Below are 22,267 nucleotides of genomic sequence, written 5' to 3' on the forward strand. Positions count from 1 at the left end.
ACTACACTTTTTGTGATGTAAGATGACAAAAAATGGCTTTTTTTACACCGTTTTTTTTATTTTATTTTTACGGTATTCACCTGAGGGATTAGGTCATGTGATATTTTTATAGAGAAGGTTAATACGGACGCGTCAATACCCAATATATAAATATTTTTTTTATTTATTTAAGTTTTACACAATGATTTCATTTTTGAAAAAAAAAAAAAATGTTTTAGTGTCTTCATAGTCTGAGAGCCATAGTTTTTTCAGTTTTTGGGCGATTGTACTATGTAGGGGCTCATTTTTTGTGGGATGAGGTGACGGTTAGATTGGTACTATTTTGGGGGGCATACGCCGTTTTGATCGCTTGGTGTTGCACTTTTAGTGATGTAAGTTGACAAAAATGGCTTTTTTATACACAGTTTTTATTTTTTATTTTTTATGGTGCCTATCGGATGGGGTGGATCATGTAATATATTTATAGAGCCGTTCGTTACGGACGCAGCGATACCTAATATGTGTGTTTTTTCTTTTTTTTTCAATTTTTTATTAGAAAATCAGGGGAATGGGGCTTTTTTTTTTTTTTTTTTACTTGAAACTTTATTTTTTTATTCCAAACACTTTTTTTTTTACTTTTTTTAAAACTTTATTTCTATCCCACTCTGATCCCCTCTGCAATGCATTACAATACATCTGTATTGTAATGCATTGCCTGTTAGTGTATGACATTGAGTCATACACTAACTGGTTGCCTAGGAGACCCAGCCTGAGGCTGGATCTCCTCGGCTCCCGTAGAAGGCAGTTCCCGATGCCGTGCAGGGCATTGGGCAGCCTCTGCACGGCATCGGGCTGCCTTGTCACGCATCGGGTCCCCGCCACAGCAGCGCGGGGACTCGATGCGATCACTCACCTGCCGCAAACAACTTCTATGTCGCGGTCCGCGCGGACCGCGGCATAGAAAGGGTTAATCCGCCGGCATCGCTGTAAACAGCGATGCCGGCGGATACAGCAGGGGCCCGGCTACCAGGGACTGCCGGACCCCTGCAGTGATCGGGTGCGCACCGCTCCGGTGCCCGCCCGATCATCCTGCCGTACATGTAAGGCGGAATGCATTCTGGCAATGCATCCCCCGCCGTACATGTACGGCGTTCTGCGCTAAGGGGTTAATGACCAGACCACTTTTTACAATTTTGCACTGCACTACTTTCACGGTTTATTGCTTGGTCATACAACTTACCACCCAAATGAATTTTACCTCCTTTTCTTCTCACTAATAGAGCTTTCATTTGGTGGTATTTCATTGCTGCTGACATTTTAACTTTTTTTTATATTAATCGAAATTGACCGAAATATTTGCAAAAAAATACATTTTTCACTTTCATTTGTATAATTTTTCAAATAAAACTATATTTCTATATACATTTTTCTCTAACTTTATTGTTCTACATGTCTTTGATTAAAAAAAAATGCAATAAGTGTATATATATTTGTTTGGGTAAAAGTTATAGCGTTTACAAACTATGGTACAAAAATTTGAATTTCCGCATTTTGAAGCACCTCTGACTTTCTGAGCACCTGTCATGTTTCCTGAGGTTCTACAATGCCCAGACAGTAGAAACACCCCACAAATGACCCCATTTCGGAAAGTAGACACCCTAAGGTATTCGCTGATGGGCATAGTGAGTTCATAGAACCTTTTATTTTTTGTCACAAGTTAGCGGAAAATTTTTATTTTTATTTTTTTCTTACAAAGTCTCATATTCCACTAACTTGTGACAAAAAATAAAATTTTACATGAACTCGCTATACCCCTCACGGAATACCTTGGGGTGTCTTCTTCCCAAAATGGGGTCACATGTGGGGTTTTTATACTGCCCTGGCATTTTAGGGGCTCTAAAGCGTGAGAAGTAGTTTGGAATCCAAATGCGTAAAACTGCCCTGTGAAATCCTGAAAGTACTCATTGGAATTTTGGCCCTTTTGCGCATCTTGGCTGCAAAAAAGTGTCACGCATGTGTGACAACCACCCGCCAATCCCGTCGTACTAAGCCACAGTTGCCATACAGGTCTCCACTAGAGACTTCTGGAGGCGAATCCACTGTGAGCACAGAAGACGTTTAAGATTGGTTGGTGGGCCCAGACAGGATGCAATCACGATTGTATGTACAATCGGTAAAAATAAAATTACTGATTTCACGCTGGAAATTAAATTAATTTGCTGCCACCACTCTTCGTATTGAATCGGGGCGAAGAGACCCCGGCTAGCTAATCCTAAAGGGACGAAACGGTTATTTGCAACCTAGCTAGTACATTAACAATTTATAAAAATAACACAATTTGGTAGTATATCTTCTGAGGACAGAGTTCTTAGCATAGATCAGGTCATCAAGTAACAAGGGCAAAACTGGAACCATGAAATCGTTAGTTTTTATTCTAAAACTACACACAAAAATATATATATATTAAAGCTGACAGATAAATATACCTGCCAGTTGAACAGATTGGTTTGGATAGAAATAGGTAAGAGGTGGAAGGGAATAGAATGTCTGTAAGTTCAGAATTACCGTGGTAGGGTCCAGTAATAGGCAAAGTCTTTGTAGAATAATCCAAGATGGTGGGGTGTGCCCGTGTCCCGCGGGCGGTCGTGATGTTAGTCGACGTCAGATGGTAGAATAAGGACGCAGGACCTGACTGTGTCACTGTTTTTACCCACTCTGAAGCGGGGAGTGGTTATGACACGTTCAGGTCCAGCCTTGTGTAATTGGAACAGGGGCAGTCCTTTGCCCCATAGGGAGAAAATCTGGCAGAATCTTTGCTTTGCCCATTTCTCCATATCCCGTAAGTCCAATCAAGAAATATAGCTGATATTGATAATCAGTACAATTTTACGCATCATCTGATAACAAATACGACTAAAAGATAACACAGGGTGCCCGAGAACCTTTATATCTCTGATTTGCCCGCGGATTTCCTAGAAGGTGGGTTAGAAGAACTAAAACCATCTCTGAAAAGATGGTTCCTTTCACATTTCCATAACCCATGAAATATTAGGAAAATATGGGAAAAATATGAAGCTTATGGATTGAAGGGGACTTTCAGGTCATCTTTCTTCCTGTACCAACCAGCTGTGTGATAAGGATCTGTCCTTTTCTTCTGAAGCTCGCTGCCCAGGCTAAAGGTGTGAGACCCCTGCTGGTATTGGAGACACTATGGCTGCAGAAAGACCAGGTTTATGAGGTTCTGTCATAAGAGAACTAGATGGATGGGTACTCAACTTGGCATGGGCAGGAAAGGTTTGTCACAAGGTGGTGATAATGGCACCTCTGCTCTGTGAATTACTTTTTTAGTCAAAAGAGAAGATTCTTAGTGAAGGCTCTTTTGTCTTTGTGATTGTGACATAAGATAGGGCCAGGGGCTATCCATAGTATTCAGTATATTGTGCAGACTAGATAGGCCAAATGGTTCTTATCTGCCGACACATTCTATGTTTCTATATTTCTATGTTGATATGGCGCATTTGCGATTTCCTAGTATCGCAAAGCGTCACATGGTATCGCTGTACTCAGGAGAAGTAGGGCAATGTGTTTTGGGGTGTCTTTTTACATATACCCATGCTGGGTGAGAGAAATATATCTGTCAAATGACAACTTTGTATAAAATTGGAAAATTTGTCTTTTAGAGAGATACTTCTCTCACCCAGCATGGGTATATGTAAAAAGACACCCCAAAACACATTGCCCTACTTCTCCTGAGTACGGCGATACCACATCTGTGACACCTTTTTGCAGCCTAGGTGCGCAAAGGGGCCCACATTCCAAAGAGTACCTTTTAGGAGGGCATTTTTAGACATTTGGATTCCAGACTTCTTCTCACGCTTTAGGGCCCCTAAAATGCCAGGGCAGTATAAATACCCCACATGGGACCCCATTTTGGAAAGAAGACACCCAAGGTATTCCGTGAGGGGCATGGCGAGTTCATAGATTTTTTATTTTTTTTGGCACAAGTTAGCGGAAATTTATATTTTTTTTGTTTTTTTTCTCACAAAGTCTCCCTTTCCGCTCCTACTAGAAGGTGTATTGCCCTTTCATCCTCTCTCTGCAGCTGTTGGCAAATCTCATCTGTTCCGAAATCTCTTACTCCACTCTGGCTTAAAGCAAAGACAGCTAAAGGGGAGGGGGTTTATTCCAATTTGCTATGTTATATATATGTATACAGCCCAAAATATAGTCTTTAGAAATTGTGTTGGATGTGAGCTGCTGGTATATGCAGCATTCACTTCACATATCTATTTCTGGCTGCATCTCCAGTGGCATTGCTGGTCTTGTTTTAAAACTTAGATTCTCAGCAGGTGAATATCTCTGGCTGCCGTACATCCATTAGTAGCTAGGACATGTCTCTTACATCCTTGGCTACTGAAATCCACCCTGCAAGGATGAGATACATCCTTGACAGGGAAAGGGTTCAATAAGGGTCCTGTTACATTATTGGTCCTGGGCCAATAATTGAGCAATAAAAGGGCCTAATAAAAGGGCCTTTCACACAGCCTGGTGCAAACTGAAGGAGGAACATAAAAGAAGCAATCGCCCAACAAACGGGTGCTATGCTCATTGGTCGAGAGATCGGTGGCACATTTGCACAGACGAAATATTGGGAATAAGTGTTCATACCAACGTTGGTTCTTAATCCACGCCAGCCTAAAAGAGTAGTAAACTATAGACAGCATTCCCCGCTTGCGTACATAACTCCTTATACACACTGACACATAAAAGAGTCTTCTTTACAGCAGGAAATGTAGAGGAACTCTGCTAATCTGTTAGAGGAGTGACTGTCCACAAGCAGCAAATTCCTGCAGCAACTAGTGAAAGTCCTAATACAGCTACAAGCTGGTCATTTATTTATCTTCACCAGTTATTTATCTCCCCCCCCCCATCCCCCATAAAGAGGGAGCACGTATCAAATGAACGCTTATTTCAGTAGATACAGTGATACGTGGCTGGCAGGTGGAGTGTTTCCTATGATGACTCCTGTATGGATTGTTTATGAGGTGCTGCTCCATTGTCCAAACTAACACAGGCTTCAGCTGAGGTGCCATACAGGGAAGCTAATAATTGGGATGTACTTGACGTAAAGCTGATACTTGGAGTTACATTTAGTTAAATGAAAGTCCGCATAAGTGACTTTTTTCTTCTTCTCTTCTTGAAAATCAGATCATCTCCCCTTTTTCGTAGAAAATCAGAAAAAAGGTGCATGGTTTCCTGATCGTCATCAATGATTGTAGATAAGTTAGTTTGTCAGGGAAACAGTTCAGCCCTATTGGGCCAAGCCAGTTTTCACTTTAGAAGGGTTCTCTGGGCTTTTAATATTGATGACCTATCCTCAGGATAGGTCATTAATATCAGATTGGAAGGTCCGACACCCCATCCCCGCCGATCAGCTGTATGAAGGGAATGCATGCTCAGTGCGCACGTGCTGTCTCCCTTCACTCTTCCTGCTCGCCATAGACATAGCAGCAGCGAGCAGCAAGAGAGAAGGGAGATGGCATGCATGCACAGTGTGCGCCTTCCCTTCATACAGCTGATCGGCGGGGTTGTCAGACCCCTGCCAATCTGATATTGATGACCTATCCTGAGGATAGGTCATCAATATTAAAAGCCTGGAGAACCCCTTTAAGGAATGAGACAATTTTTGCAAATCTGACATGCGTCACTTTATGTGGTAATAACTTTGGAACGCTTTTACTTATCCAAGCCATTCTGAGATTGTTCTAGCATGACAAATTGAACTTCATGTTAGTGGTAAATTAGGATTTATATAATTTACCTTTTATTTATAAAAAAAAAAAAAAAAAAATGTGAAGAAAAGTTTGAATAATTTTCATATTTTGAATTCCACTGCTGTTTAAAGGATAACTGTCATATTTTCATAAAAAACCTATTTAGCATATGTTACTGCTGCAGCAGCAATATGCATAGAGCAATCTTTAGTTTCTTCACTTACCACAGTTTTCCTTGAGTTTTCCTTGAGTTTTCCCCTTAGTTATGGCTGTTTTGAATCCTACATTATGAGGATCTTCTCAAGATGGCTCTTCTGCCAGTTCTCTGAGGCCAAAACTGCATACCCTCAGGTCACATACAAACTTGCTGTAGCCAGCAGCTTCCTGCCAGCCAATCAAATTGGATTACTGAGAGACACTCCTCCTCACTCTGAAGCCTAATGCAGGCATGCAGTGTGAAGGACAGCCCCTCCGTCTTCCTAGCCGTAGTAACGGTCTTTTAAGGGAGCAGTGGAAAGGGACAGGAGACATTAATGAAAGCTGTTATTATAAGGTACCGTATTTTTCGCCCCATAAGACGCACTTTTTCTCCCCCCAAAATGGGGGAAAAATGTCCCTGCGTATTATGGGGAGAATGCTGGCAGTTTTACATCGCTGGCTGCGATGTATGAGAGAGCGGGGGAGGAGCTGGGGGCCGGCAATAGCGGCGGGGCGGTGCAGTCAGTGTACTATAGCCCCGCCGCTCCGGTATACTAATATAAAATGTCTTATTCAATTAATAGTTATTAAACATGCCCCCTCACTCCTAATAGTACCTTACATCCTAACCACTTCAGTAGAATGCAGACAGGCCTGGCGGGCGGCAGCGTAACTTCCTGATGTCACGCACCTGCGCCGCTTACTTTATGTATGGCGCAGGCAAGTGACGTCAGTGAGTGACGCGCCGCCTGCCTGCGTTGTACTGAAGCGGTTAGGATGTACGGTACTATTAGGAGTTGGGGGGCATGTGTGATAACTTTTAATTGAATAAGACATTATATTTGTATACTGGAGCTGTGGGGGGGGGGGGGGGGGACTGTGGATGACATTTTTATGGGGGTCTCTGGATGGCACTGTTATGGGCTGGGCGGGTCTGTGGATGGCACTGTTATGAGTTGGGGGGTTCTGTGGATGGCACATATATAACAGTGCCATACACAGATCCCCCTTGTAACAGTGCCATCCACAGATCCCCCCTGTAACAGTGCAAGTCACAGATCCCCCCCATAACAATGTCCGTCATCCACAGATCCCCCCCATAACAATGTCCGTCATCCACAGATCCCCCCATAAGTGTCCGTCATCCACAGATCCCCCCATAACAGTGTCCGTCATCCACAGATCCCCCCTATGACAGTGTCCGTCATCCACAGATCCCCCCCATAACAGTGTCCGTCATCCACAGATCCCCCCCATAACAGTGTCCGTCATCCACAGATCCCCCCCATAACAGTGTCCGTCATCCACAGATCCCCCCATAACAGTGTCCGTCATCCACAGATCCCCCCATAACAGTGTCCCTCAGCCACAGATCCCCCCCATAACAGTGTCCGTCATCCACAGATCCCCCCCATAACAGTGTCCGTCATCCACAGATCCCCCCCATAACAGTGTCCGTCATCCACAGATCCCCCCCATAACAGTGTCCGTCATCCACAGATCCCCCCATAGCAGTGTCCGTCATCCACAGATCCCCCCATAACAGTGTCCGTCATCCACAGATCCCCCCCATAACAGTGTCGGTCATCCACAGATCCCCCCCATAACAGTGTCCGTCATCCACAGATCCCCCCCATAACAGTGTCTGTCATCCACAGATCACCCCCCATAACAGTGTCCGTCATCCACAGATCCCCCCCCATAACAGTGTCCGTCATCCACAGATCCCCCCCATAACAGTGTCCGTCATCCACAGATCCCCCCCATAACAGTGTCCGTCATCCACAGATCCCCCCCATAACAGTGTCCGTCATCCACAGACCACCATTAGTTCCAAACCCACCAGCACACCTTTTAGTTCCAAAGCACACCTTTTGGTTAAAAATATTTTTTTTCTTATTTTCCTCCCCAAAAACCTAGGTGCGTCTTATGGGCCGGTGCGTCTTATAGGGCGAAAAATACGGTAATTACAGATCTACATGCCTAGCTCTAATAAATTAGCAAATAAAAAAATATAAAAAGACTTTTCCTTTAAGGCCTCATGCACAGGACCATATTTTGTATCCAATCAGCATTTTTTGTGAACTGCACAGTGGCCCATTGATTTCTATTGGTCCGCAAAAAAAAAGAAACAGAGCACAGATGTCTTCTGTGTGCTGCCTGCATCTGTGTGTCCATTCCACAAATTATAGAACATGGCCTATTCTTGTCTGTATGCGGACAAGAAAAGTAAGTTCTTGTGATAGAATTGAGAAAAATGAAGATTGCACACAGAAGGTATATGGGTATTGTGGATATGTGGTTTGAAGATCACAATAAGGACACAGTTGTGTGCCTGAGACAGATAAGGATACCTCACAAGATAGTTATTAATTAACATTCACCATTTGTCTACTTTATACTGGATTCATTTTGTGTAATTTTATATTTTTTAGGACGTTTTGAAGGGCACAAGCAATTTTTCTAATTTTAAAGAAAATTTCCAAAACCTACTATTTTAAGGGCTAAATTAGTTAGGAAGTGACTTGCATAATAGAGACCACCCATAAATTACTCTATTTTAGAAACTGCACCTTCAAGTTATTCAGAACTGAATCTAAAAACTTTGTTAACCCGTTAGTTTTTCCAAATGAATTAAAGGGGTTATCCAACCCCCTATAATAACCCCCCTAATGCCTGGGCACCTCATATAGGTTATATTTACCTCGCTCCCCAGCACCTGCGTCGCTCCTGATCCCTGCACGGCCGTTGCTGCAACTCCCCGTCGTGCGGATCAAAACATCCAGCCCCCGAATGCTATTTCTCCATAGCATCACCACGACGGCCATACAAGGAGATTGACCCCTGACCTCTGTAGGGGCAGGAAGCAGAGAAAGTTTTAAATACCCCCCTCCCACCAACAAACACCAGTGTTTCCTGTCCCTACAGAGGACAGGGGCGGAGAAAGGTCTCCATGTGCAGCCGCCGCGGAGATGAAGGTCCTGAAGTGGATGCGGAGTTGCGTACCTTCTTCGGCGGGACCCCCCTGTCAGCCCGCGGTCTTGTACTAAGGTCGGGCAGGGGGGAGGGGGAGAGACTCGCCTCCGGTTGATCTGGGGCCTGCTCCCGGAGCGCAAAACGCCCGCTGGTTCACCAAAGCCACGCCGGGTTGCGTGCCCAGCGCCATGCGGCGCTATGCAAATTCGTCACTTCCGGCCAGCAGTGACATTTCCGGAAGTGACGCAGACGGTGGACGGCTTCTGGAGGCGGGAGAATTCAAATGGATCCTCCTGCTGCAGCGTCCTGCGGTGAGTGCTTACGCTCTCTGGCTATCCTTCAGGATGTCTGCGTCTGAGCACACTGAGGCCGTCCGTAAGTTCCCCATAGGGGAGAGTTTTTTTTCTTCCTCTCTCACCTGGGCACACTATTGTGGATATTTTCCCTGGTTCTAATGGGTTTTTTTCTTGGCTGTTCCAGACTGCTAAAGATCCTCTGAGAAAGCTCAAGAAAAGAAAAGAAAATACACACATATATCATATAATCCACCCCGTAGATAGACACCATAAAAAATAAAAACTGTCCAAAAAAAGCAATTTTTCTCACCTTACATCACTAAAAGTGCAACACAAAGTGAACAAAAAGGGGTATGCCCCCAAAAATAATACCAATCTAACCGTCACCTCATCCCACAAAAAATGAGCCCCTACATAGGACAATCGCCCTAAAAATAAATAAAACTATTGACGGGTCCGTAACAACCTTCTCTATAAAAATATCACATGAGTTAACCCCTCAGGTGAACACCATAAAAAAAAAGCCATTTTGTCACTTTACATCACAAAAAGTGTAATAGCAAGCGATCAAAAAGTCATGTGCCCCCAAAATTGTACTAATAAAACCGTAATCTCATCCCGCAAAAATGATACCCTATCTAAGACAATCGCCCAAAAAATACTATGGAGACACTAAAACATGATATATATTTTTTTTTGTTTCAAAAATAATATTAGTGTATAAAACTTAAATAAATAAAAAAGTATACATATTGGGTATCGCCGCATCCGTAACGACCTGCTCTATAAAAATATCACATGATTTAACCCCTCAGATGAATCTAAAAAATCAAATAAAAATGGGATCAAAAAGCCATTTTGTCACCTTACATCACAAAAAGTGTAATAGCATGCGATCAAACTGTCATACGCACCCTGAAATATTACCAATCGAACCATCATCTCATACTGAAAAAAATGAGCCCCTACATGAGACAGTTGCACCAAAACAATAAAAAATAAATGTATATATATATATATATACAGTACAGACCAAAAGTTTGGACACACCTTCTCATTAAAAGAGTTTTCTTTATTTTCATGACCATGAAAATTGTATATTCACACTGAAGGCATCAAAACTATGAATTAACACATGTGGAATTATATACATAACAAAAAAGTGTGAAACAACTGAAAATATGTCATATGCTAGGTTCTTCAAAAGTAGCCACCTTTTGCTTTGATTACTGCTTTGCACACTCTTTGCATTCTCTTGATGAGCTTCAAGAGGTAGTCACCTGAAATGGTTTTCACTTCACAGGTGTGCCCTGTCAGGTTTAATAAGTGGGATTTCTTGCCTTATAAATGGGGTTGGGGCCATCAGTTGCATTGTGGAGAAGTCACGTGGATACACAGCTGATAGTCCTACTGAATAGACTGTTAGAATTTGTATTATGGCAAGAAAAAAGCAGCTAAGTAAAGAAAAACGAGTGGCCATCATTACTTTAAGAAATGAAGGTCAGTCAGTCCGAAAAAATTGGGAAAACTTTGAAAGTGTCCCCAAGTGCAGTCACAAAAACCATCAAGCGCTACAAAGAAACTGGCTCACATGCGGACCGCCCCAGGAAAGGAAGACCGAGAGTCACCTCTGCTGCGGAAGATAAGTTCATCTGAGTCACCAGCCTCAGAAATCGCAGGTTAACAGCAGCTCAGATTAGAGACCAGGTCAATGCCACACAGAGTTCTAGCAGCAGACACATCTCTAGAACAACTGTTAAGAGGAGACTGTGTGAATCAGGCCTTCATGGTAGAATATCTGCTAGGAAACCACTGCTAAGGACAGGCAACAAGCAGAAGAGACTTGTTTGGGCTAAAGAACACAAGGAATGGACATTAGACCAGTGGAAATCTGTGCTTTGGTTCCAACCACCGTTTTTGTGCGACGCAGAAAAGGTGAACGGATGGACTCTACATGCCTGGTTCCCACCGTGAAGCATGGAGGAGGAGGTGTGATGGTGTGGGGGTGCTTTGCTGGTGACACTGTTGGGGATTTATTCAAAATTGAAGGCCTACTGAACCAGCATGGTTACCACAGCATCTTGCAGCGGCATGCTATTCCATCCGGTTTGCGTTTAGTTGGACCATCATTTATTTTTCAACAGGACAAATTACCCCAAACACACCTCCAGGCTGTGTAAGGGCTATTTGACCATGAAGGAGAGTGATGGGGTGCTGCGCCAGATGACCTGGCCTCCACAGTCACCGGACCTGAACCCAATTAAGATGGTTTGGGGTGAGCTGGACCGCAGAGTGAAGGCAAAAGGGCCAACAAGTGCTAAGCATCTCTGGGAACTCCTTCAAGACTGTTGGAAGACCATTTCAGGTGACTACCTCTTGAAGCTCATCAAGAGAATGCCAAGAGTGTGCAAAGCAGTAATCAAAGCAAAAGGTGGCTACTTTGAAGAACCTAGAATATGACATATTTTCAGTTGTTTTACACTTTTTTGTTATGGATATAATTCCACATGTGTTAATTCATAGTTTTGATGCCTTCTGTGTGAATCTACAATTTTCATTGTCATGAAAAAAAAAAGAAAACTCTTTTAATGAGAAGGTGTGTCCAAACTTTTGGTCTGTACTGTACATATATATAATTTCAGAATATGGACACAAAAACATATTTTTTTTCAAAAATGCTTTATTATGTAAAACTGAAACAAACAACTAAAAAAGTAGTCATATTTGGTATTGTCGTGTCCGTAACAACCTGCTCTATAAAATTAGCTCATGAGCTAACCTGTTAGATGAACGTTGTAAATAGCAAAAAATAAAAACAGTGCCAAAACAGTGCCAAAAACTATTTTTTGTTACCTTGCCTCACAAAAAGTGTAATATAGAGCAACCAAAAATCATCTGTACCCTAAAATAGTACCAACAAAACTGCCACCTTATACCATAGTTTCCAAAATGGGGTCACTTTTTTTGTAGTTTCTACTCCAGGGGTGCATCAGGGGGTCTTCAAATGTGACATGGCAAGTAAAAATTATGCCAGTGAAATCTGCCCTCCAAAAACCATATGGCGTTCCTTTCCTTCTGCTCCCTTCCATGTGGCCATACAGCAGTTTACGACCACATATGGGGTGTTTCTGTAAATAACAGAATCAGGGCAATAAATATTGAGTTTTGTTTGGCTATTAACCTTTGCTTTGTTTCACGGTGGGGAGTGGGGGAAATCCTCCCCACCGTGCGGTGTCAAAGGGTAAAAGGGATCGGCCTGGCTAAAAGGAGTAATAAAGGGACCAGGTCACCTCCTACAGCATCCCTAATCCTCTCCCTGATTCCTCACCGTATGAGCGGACCCCGGGCACTGATGGGTGGGATTTAGCTCTGCCCTAGCCAGTAAAACGGCTAGGGCAGAGCTAAAGCCCACCCCTCAGAGCCGGTGACGTCACCGAACACACTGCCGGGCGGAGGTTACCGCCTGGCAGTGTGTTATTGAAAACAAAAAAGCCTGTGCCCTGCGCGATTTAGCGCAGGGCACGGGAGCGCATCGGTGCATGAGATGCTCCGATGCTAGCCTCGGGGAGGCTGTCTGGGTGAAGATAAGGGTATGTCCGGGTTCAGCTCTGAACCCGGACAATCCCTTTAAAGGGGAAGTGCACACACAATCATAACAAACCACACGTTACCACCTGCAAAAACATGCGTGGCAACCATATCACTGCAATCACCCAGAAGGCCGAGACACTGCCACCGCATGCTCTCGCAGCAACACGTTGCCGCGGACAACCGCAAGTGTGGCAACAGTGTCACAGCGCAAACCAAAGGCCGTGACACTTTGTTAGCGGAAAAAAAATGATTAAAATGGAAAATCTGCAAAAAAGGATTAACAACGTTTGTAAAATCAGTTTTTAATTACCTTGAGGGGTATGAACTGGCCCTGAAATGGTCCTTAAAAAGTGGGTTTTGGAAATTTTCAGAAAAATTTCAAGATTTGCTTCTAAACTTATAAGCCATCTAACCTCCCCAAAAAATAAAATGTAATTCACAAAATGATCCAAACATGTAGTAGACATATGGGGAATGTAAAGTAATAACTATCATATTGAGGTATTACTATCTGTTTTAAAAGCAGAGAAATTGAAATTTGGAAAGTTGCGAATTTTTTCTACATTTTTGGTAAATTTGGCATTTTTTAATACATAAAAATGAAATATTTTGATTCAAATTTACCACTGTCATGAAGTACAATATGTGACGAGAAAACACATCTCCGAATGGCCTGGATAAGTAAAACAGTTTTAAAGTTATAACCACATAAAGTGACACATGTCAGATTTGCAAAAATCTGTCTGGTCCTTAAGGTGAAAAATTACCCGGTCCTTAAGGGGTTAAAGATATAAGTGGTACGTTCCATACCAGGATAACAGGATAACATATCGTTGTGGCTGTATATACTTGCTACTTGCTGATGACCCAAACTTCCAGCGTCATAGGCATTACATCAGCAGTCTCCGGTCATTGATGAAGGAGGGGGGGGGGGGGGGAGTTGTGATGATGAATGCAGTGACTTTCTTTCTTTCCATTCTTATATAAGTACCACAATACTGTGTGTGCGGTGTGAAGTGATCGCTCATCTGGCCTATCATGATAAAAGGCATCATATATTTTCCTGACTGAACTGCTGTAAATATAGAACATATCTTGTTATTGAGCTTCTAAATATGTGGAATTTTCCAATTATGGTGGATACTGCAGTATCAGCCTGGATGATATAGTTTCCTATTTATAGATCCTATGACTTGTCTTAGAGTTTGCTGTGTCTACGTGATGATCAGTCAGAGGGCATTTCCCAGGCTTGGCCCACATTCTCCTTGAAACTTCAAAGCTAGTCATGGCCGTGTCTGTTCACTTTCCACATTCCTGATACTTGTATAATCAGGAGGTGGGAAGTTGGCAATAACCTATTTTCATTAACATTCTTTCACTGCAATCCAGATGATGCAAGACTTCCGGGCTACAAGAAAAACATCTTTGTTGTGTTTATGACACATCCCCGCAGCAGACAAAAGACAGGCCCCTGATAAAATGCAATAGACAACCAGAGCTGTAATAATATTACAAAGAAGCGCCTTTAGTTTGACCTCTGATAATACGAAAAGTCTTATAATCCAGCATTTCACAGAAGCTGAAGAGCATTGCAAGCAATCCTACTGATTGCACAAAGTCCTAATAGTCATGTCTGTTCCCAATTCGTTCAGGGCTATTTTTCCTAAAGGCTCTCTATCCTTTCAAGTCAGTGTTACTATACTTTTCATCCAATAATCCAGGCTGTATGTCTCACAGATACTGTAGTAGTAACATAAGTACAAAATGCACACATTTTATTAATGATGCATTGTTATGATTAAAGCTGGCCATACATTTGAGATAATTATTGGCCATATTCTTATGGACAATCCCACCAACTAAACTGGCTAACCGGGGAGTCGTGTGTGTGTGTGTGTGTGTGTGTATATATGTGTATATATATATATATATATATATATTAGGGATCGACCAATATAGATTTTTTTTTTTTAGAGGCGATACCGATAATCTGTGAACTTTCAAGCCGATAATTTATACCGATATTCTGTGAATTAAAATTTTTGGAAAAAAAAAGTTCCTACACAAATCTGCTGAAAATGAACATGTTTATGGTTAGCGTGTAATTATTTTTTTTTGTAAATCTTTCTTTTTCATTTATACTTTCATTTATACTGCATTTAATGTTTTTTTTTTTACACTAACTATTAGCCCCCTTAGGGACTAGAACCCTTGTCCTATTCACCCTGATAGAGCTCTATCAGGGTGAATAGGACCTCACACTGTCCCTGCTTCTCTGTGCTTTGTGCGCACAGCAGCAGGGAGCGGACTATGGCAGCCGGGGCTTCAATAGCGTCCTGGCTGCCATGGTAACCGATCGGAGCCCCAGGCTTACACTGCTGGGGCTCCGATGGGAACTGCCACTGAGGAGGAGGGGAGAGGGGACCCTGTGGCCAATGATTAATACTGCGGGGCTTGGGTGGGGGGGCACACTGCGCCACCAATGTTTTTAATACTAAGGTGGGGGTGGCGCACTGCACCACCAATGAAGATAACTCTTATTAATTCATATACAGGAGGCGGGAGCTGGCTGCAGAATCGCATATCCGGCTCCTGACCTCTATGAGTGGTAGCTGCGATCTGCGGTAGTTAACCCCTCAGGTCTCAGGTACAGGACTCATCTCTGGTTAATTTGCATATGTATCAAATTTTTTTTTTTTTTTACACAATAAAAGCACCCAGAGTTATGGGGACTGCGGATGTGCTAGCGGCCATATAGCAACCCATGTCCTCTGCTCTATACAAAAAAAAAATTTAGTTTTCATAATAGCTGTTCTTCTTTGTATAATTAGAATTCATGTGAAGGAATCGTTATGTTTGGTCTTTCCTAAAGTCCCTTTCAGCCATATTATTCCTTTTTTCAGCTGCACAGGTAGATGCAATTCACTCAGAAGCAGGGGACGTCTTCCTTCTGTGGAATCTGTTGTGACGTCCTTTTCCTTACTTCCCGCAATGTTTTCATCTGTACAAATTGTTTTTCCCGATCAATGCCCCATGTAAATATGTTTACCATTGGACAACAAACAAGAAAATGCTCCTGTTCAGATTTTATGCTGATATTTAAATCCTCATTTGTCGGTAACACATCTCTCCATGTAAACGCTAACTATGCAAAGTTTATGGGGTGAACAACTGTATTAACAATCATTTGCCTGCTCCATTCATTTGGGGAGTTCCACAGGATACAGAGTCCCTTTTCTTGTTATCAGTGGGGTCCCTGCGCTAGGGACCCCACAAATCTAATAGTTATCCCCTATCCTGTGGATAATTATACAACGGGAATATCCTTTTAATGGGCTAAATGTGCTAAACAAGCGGTTCTCATTTACACCAATCTACGGCATCAATGAGCACCCTAATCACTTTATCTTGTGGCTTTAAAGGTACCTTTACATGAGCCAACTATCATGTAAATTATTGTCCGGTACCCCCACCGATCAGCTGTATGAAGGGATGGCGCGAGCAGTGTGCACGTGCCGTCTACCTTCACTCTTCCTGCTGCTATGTCTATGGCAAAGAATCCTGAGGACAGGTGACAAATTAAAGGGGTTCTCCAGGTTTTTTATATTGATCAACAACATTATGCAACAGTCTGCTTTACAAACTATAGAATATGCAAACGAAATTACGATTTTGTGAAGGATAATCTGTGCGTCTAAAGGGTCATTGTTGAAACGTTCACCACACCAAGAAACGACTCGTTCGTCACTCAATAGTACTGATTGTCTCCTCATGTAAAGGTACCTTAAAGGATAACTGTCACATTTAGACCCTAATTTCAATTTTCATATATGTAGTTACTAATAACACGATATTCCAAAATCAGTTACTAGTAGACTGACTTACCCCATATTTAATAAGATTCAGCCCTTAGCAACCAGTCTGCATAAAGCTGCAATCCCACTATTCAGTTAACATGGCCGCCACTGCCCTCACCCAGAGACTAATCCCGCCTGCCCTCACTAGCCAGTAACAATAGCCCCCCAAAAGTGTCAGTAACCAGAGCCCTCCCCCCTAAAGGGTTAATCTCCTGCAGCACAAAGGGGTTCTCTTACAGATCTCCCTTCCCTGGTCTGCGCTGCTTCAGCTCTGCATTGTCCCAGTCTGCTGAGTGAGGGAGCGTCTGCCAAGCGCAGGGACAGGGAGAAGTGCACACAGCCCAGGCACTGTTATCAGCTGCTGGGGAGGACCTGGCTTTAATAATTTACTTACAGTCCCTGGCTGTCAGGAATATGACCTTGCACGCAGCGTGCTCCGTCCTTCAACAGATAGACGGACCATGCCTAGCAACCCTATTTTAAGCACAGGTAAAAGTAGGCAGTACATGGAACAAAACTGTGGAATTAAGGGGTAATTGAATACACAGTGAACAGTTGAAATAGGGTCACCAAGGAGATATTAATCACCACAATCCAATACTCAAAAAAAAAAAATTAAATATATATGACAGTTATACTTTAAGAACTTGCCTACTCCAGCCTGTTATCCATCTTGTCTCATGTGGTGGGAAAAATCTCATTATCTAAAGGGAACCTGTCACCGGGATTTTGGGTATAGAGCTGAGGACATGGGTTGCTAGTTGGCCGCTAGCACATCCGCAATACCCAGTCGCCATAGCTATGTGTGCTTTTATTGTGTAAAAAAACCGATTTGATACATATGTAAATTACCCTGAGATGAGTCCTGTTCCTGACTCATCTCATGCACAGGACTCATCTCAGGTTAATTTGCATATGTATCAAATCAGTTGACAGGTTCCCTTTAAGTGCTGGTGAGTAAAATGCACAGCCTGTGAGACAAGTACACAGATGATAGTATAGATCCACTGTCTGGCTAGAAGCATAAGTAATAAAATGAGCACGTGAAAGACTGTTAATCCAACTGGAAGAATGGCACTTAAAGGGGTCGTCCCACTAAAAATATTCTACAGTTTGTAAACCAGCACCTAGATCAGAATACTTCTGTAATTGCATGTAATTAAACATTTTGCATAGCCACTGAGTTAGTAAAAAAAATGTATCTGTATAGCGCCACTTGCTGTTTGCTTTTTCTCATTTCTTTGTCCTGCTCACTGAGATGGCTGCACATGCTCAGTTTCATCCTTCAACTGCCTCCTGAGCTGTGAGAGGGAGAGCATGGACACTCCCCTAAGCTGCAGCAGAAAAGACACTCCCCTTTAGCTGTCCGCTTGATATAAATCTAGCAGAGCAATGAATGGGGAGATCTCTGGACCCCTGTTCGGTACAGGGCTGGTTCTGGCTTTGTTAGAAAGAAATGATCATGTACTATATGAAGTCTGATTTTAATTTTTTACATGAATTGTGTGAGAACCCCTTTAAACCTCTTAGGCTACATTCACTGTAGCGTTTGGAATCCGGTAGCCTGATGCAGCTGAGGATCAGGCTGCCAGAGCTCACTATCTAGCATTGCAGGATACGATTGGGTACCGCTGGATACCCATTGACTTTAGTAGGATTCAGCAGTGATATGGGCACTTTTCCTGCATAAATTCCAGGTCTTAGCCGGTGAAGAACAATGTGGCACCCCTGTACTTAATGTGGTCACAGAGACTGCAAGGAGTTGGTGACCGTTAAAGGGGTTTTCCGAGATTTTTCCACTGATCGGTGGTGGTCCAACATCCAGGACCCCCGCCGATCAGCTGTTTGAGACGACAACGGCGCTCCTGTGACACCGCAGCCTTCTCTCAGCTTTACCTAGGCCAGTGACGACACGTACATCAGTCAAGTGAATGGGTGAGCTGCCATACCAAGTACAACCACTGTAGAAAATAATCCAGCAGCAGGCTTAGGATAAAAATCCAATTTCTTTATTTATTCATTATAGGCTGACCAGACATGCAAGGTCTACACGTTTCGAATGTACATCTTAATCATGTCCACATTGTGTTTTCACATACTTTGGTTTAAAGATCAGCCAATGGATTTTATAATGAAGAAATAAAGAAATTGGATTTTATTCTGAGCCTGCTGCCGGATTTTTTTCTACTGTTCTGATTTCTGATTGATTCCTGGTCCGGGATCCGTGCACAGCGAAGGAGGACGGCGGGTGAGCTGAAATCCTTTTTTTCCCCATAAATCAAGTACAGCCACTATACAATGTACGGTGCTGTGCTTGGTAAGCATGGAGAAGACCACTGTGCTCACAGCTGATTAGTGGAGGTCTCAGGAGTCGGATCCGCACCGATCAGATACTGATGACCTATCCAGAGGATAGGTCATCCGTAGTAAAATTTTGAGAAACCCTTTTAAAGAGGACCTTTCACCACTCCTGACATGCCTGTTTTAATAGCTTCATGCATTCCCTGTGTAATAATGATTCAGGAGCAGCTGTTCTTATGTCTCTGTTGTACCGTTCCTTTATTAGTTCTACTAGAAGTTATGAATGAATTTCTATTAGCCTTCAGTAAGGGTACAGAGGGGTTTTACCAGTTGGGGGGGTGTACCTGCAAAGTCTCACTCTATCCAATCAGTGCTGCCATTTTCAGACTCTGCAGTTACACACACCCAATTTGTTACCACTCCTCTGTACCCTTACTGCAGACTGCTAGCAATTCAGTCATAAAATTCTAGTAGGAATAATAAAATACTGATCCAACATACAGACATCAGAACAGATGCTGCAGTAAACAAAAACATAGCATTAGCATTGTATAGTATATCCTGTTTGCTCACATATTGAATTTCCTTTTCATTGCAGGATGAAATGTATCGGCCTTCTGCTGGCACAACAGCCTGGTAAGAATTTGCATTGCCACATACGGCACCAGGCTGCTTGCTACATGGGTAGTAAAAGCATTGCATCGCCCGCTGTCGGTCCTGAGGACACCCAGCCTCATTTAGTGTTGGAAGAATTGAAGATGCCGTTTTCCCATGCATCAATCGGACACTTTTTCCAAGATCAGCCTCGGTTGGGGAACCAGTTCCTGGAGGATTCTCTTCTCCAGGGTTACCTCAAGAAACATCTACCTCCTGTGGTATGCCACTGTTGATTTCATAAGTTAGTTTTGCAGAATTCCATCTTTTGTTACATGCAAGTAATTTAATGTGTTTTTTAACTGGAAATTCCCCCTAGAAGAGAATTTATACAGAGACTTATGGTAAATAATGTGACACTACACAGCTTTTGATCATACCCAAATAAACCATGTGTTAATGCACTGATTCATATATGTTGTTATGGTGATGTACTAAGCTGTATCTGGAGCCAATTAGGCTTTTCCTGCTGACCTCATTCACTTTCTCCCTTATGAAGCATTGATTTAATTTCCCTCTGTCTGGACCTACTCATAGTGTATGACACACTTCCCTGTATAGACATTCACCCCTTAGATGCCATTAAGCAAACCTAAAGATGAATCTAATTGTTGTGATTAGTGTTAGCATGGTGGCTCTGAACTTAAAAGTCCACAAGTATTTAAGGTCGGGGTGGGCAGAGTGTAGTTAACCAGTTCGGAAAAGAAAAAGTTTCTCTTTTTTGTTCACTTAGTCGGCAACTAGCTCCTCAGACACTCCCATTTCTCGCAAACAAATGCACTTGTATCAGCCAAGAAAGAAATGGGGAAAAAAGCCACTTTCAAATTCCTCTGATAGCTGCTGATCTTCAAGAGAAAACTTTAACATGCTCAACCCTTTTTTTACCTGATGTCTTCTGTTGGGGAACAGCCAGGCTATACCCATACTCATTAGACAGTCTGCCATTCATCACAAAATCATTAGGTTTGGGTGACACTATTTTCATGTTTATGACTAGTTTAAAAAGGAGCTGTCGCCTCTCCTGACATGTCTGTTTTAGTAACCACTTGCATTCCCCATGTAGTAACTGTTCTGGAGCATCTATTCTGATGACTCCATGTTGTTCTGTTCCTCTGTTATTCATTTTGCCAGTTGGGGGAAGGGAGGTCCCTTCCCTCCGCAGTCTGACGATATCCTATCACTGCTGCGAGTTGTACCTTTATTGCAGATTGCTAGCAATTCATTTATAAACTTCTAGTAGTAATAACAGATGACTGGGACAACATACAGTGATAAGAATAGATGCTCTAGAATTCTTATTACACGGGGAAGTCAAGTAGTTACAAGTTACAGGTCCTCTTTAAGGCCAGAGCTATAAGGTGTCGTGGGGTGCAATATGATAGCGTATGGCTGGGATATTATTCCCTTGCCACCCTTCACTGTACTATTAATGCACTTCCCATTAATGTAAAGTGTCATAAGAGCATGCTTTGTGATGATGTGGACTGGGGAACTGTGCCTGCACCATCACTTGCGGTTGCCAGCTGACCAGTACCAGCATTTTAACCCAATCCAGTTTCCTCCTACACTCCAAAGACATACTAAAAGGGACCTTAGATTGTGAGCCCCATTGGGGACAGTGCCATGCTAATGTCTGTAAAGCGCTGCGGAATATAGTAGCGCTATATATGTGAATAAAATAAATAAATAAATTGTGCTTTCAATGTGGACCATATAATCTAAGGCTACTTTCACACTTGCGCTAGGTGCGGATCCGTTTGGTATCTGCACAGATGGATCCCCACCTATACATGCAAACGATGGTATCCGTTCAGTGCAGATCCGTCTGCATAACAGCTTTTTCAGATCTGAGTTTTCACGATTGTGAAAACTCAGATCCGACAGTATATTCTAACACAGAGGCGTTCCCATGGTGATGGGGACGCTTCAAGTTAGAATAGACTAAGAACTGTGTACATAACTGCCCCATGCTGCCTGAGGGGAGTTAATTGTGCGTATCATAGTACCCTGTAAGAGATCAGGGGCTGCCAGGCAGCAGGGGGCAGACCCCCCTCCCTCCCTAGTTTTAATTTCATTGGTGGTTAATTGTGCGGATCTCAGCCCCCTGTAAGAGATCGGGTGACAGGTCTGTGCGGCGCATCGCACAGACCTCTCACTTACCAGTAGGAGGAGCGCCATGGCAGCCAGGACTGCAGTAGCGTCCTGGCTGCCATGGTAACCGATCGGAGCCCCAGCGTTTAAACTGGGACTCTGACTCCGCTGCCACCAATGATGGAGGGGGAGGGGGGTTGTTAGCCTGTGGCCACTGCCACCAATGCTTTTAATACTGGGGAGGGGGGGGGGCCGCACTGGCCACCAATGCTTTTAATACTGGGGAGGGAGGGCGGCCTGCACTGGCCACCAATTCTTTTAATACTGGGGAGGGAGGGGGGTCTGGCCCCTGCTGCCTGGCAGCTCCCGATCAGGGGGCTGAGATCCGCACAATTAACACCTCAGGTGTGGCACCTGAGGGGTTAATTGTGCGGATCACAGCCCCCTGTAAGAGATCGGGTGGTGCCAGGCAGAAGGGGGCAATTATGTACACAGTTCTTAGTATATTCTAACTTGAACCGTCCCCATCACTATAGGAACGCCTCTGTGT

The 22,267-nt window shown here is 43.2% G+C and overlaps 1 protein-coding gene across 2 annotated transcripts in view; it reads left to right on the forward strand.

The window, feature by feature from the left end:
- LOC122924313 (acyl-CoA dehydrogenase family member 11-like) overlaps positions 1-22,267 on the forward strand; it is a 115,909-nt gene that overhangs the window by 14,354 nt on the left and 79,288 nt on the right. For both annotated transcript variants that reach the window (XM_044275270.1, XM_044275269.1), the window contains exon 2: positions 19,571-19,847. In XM_044275270.1, coding sequence (XP_044131205.1) covers positions 19,572-19,847 — 276 coding nt within the window. In that variant the 5' untranslated portion in view covers position 19,571. The remainder of the gene's footprint in view (positions 1-19,570; positions 19,848-22,267) is intronic.

The sequence above is a fragment of the Bufo gargarizans genome, chromosome 1, assembly GCF_014858855.1.
Source record: "Bufo gargarizans isolate SCDJY-AF-19 chromosome 1, ASM1485885v1, whole genome shotgun sequence".
Lineage (NCBI taxonomy): Eukaryota > Metazoa > Chordata > Amphibia > Anura > Bufonidae > Bufo > Bufo gargarizans.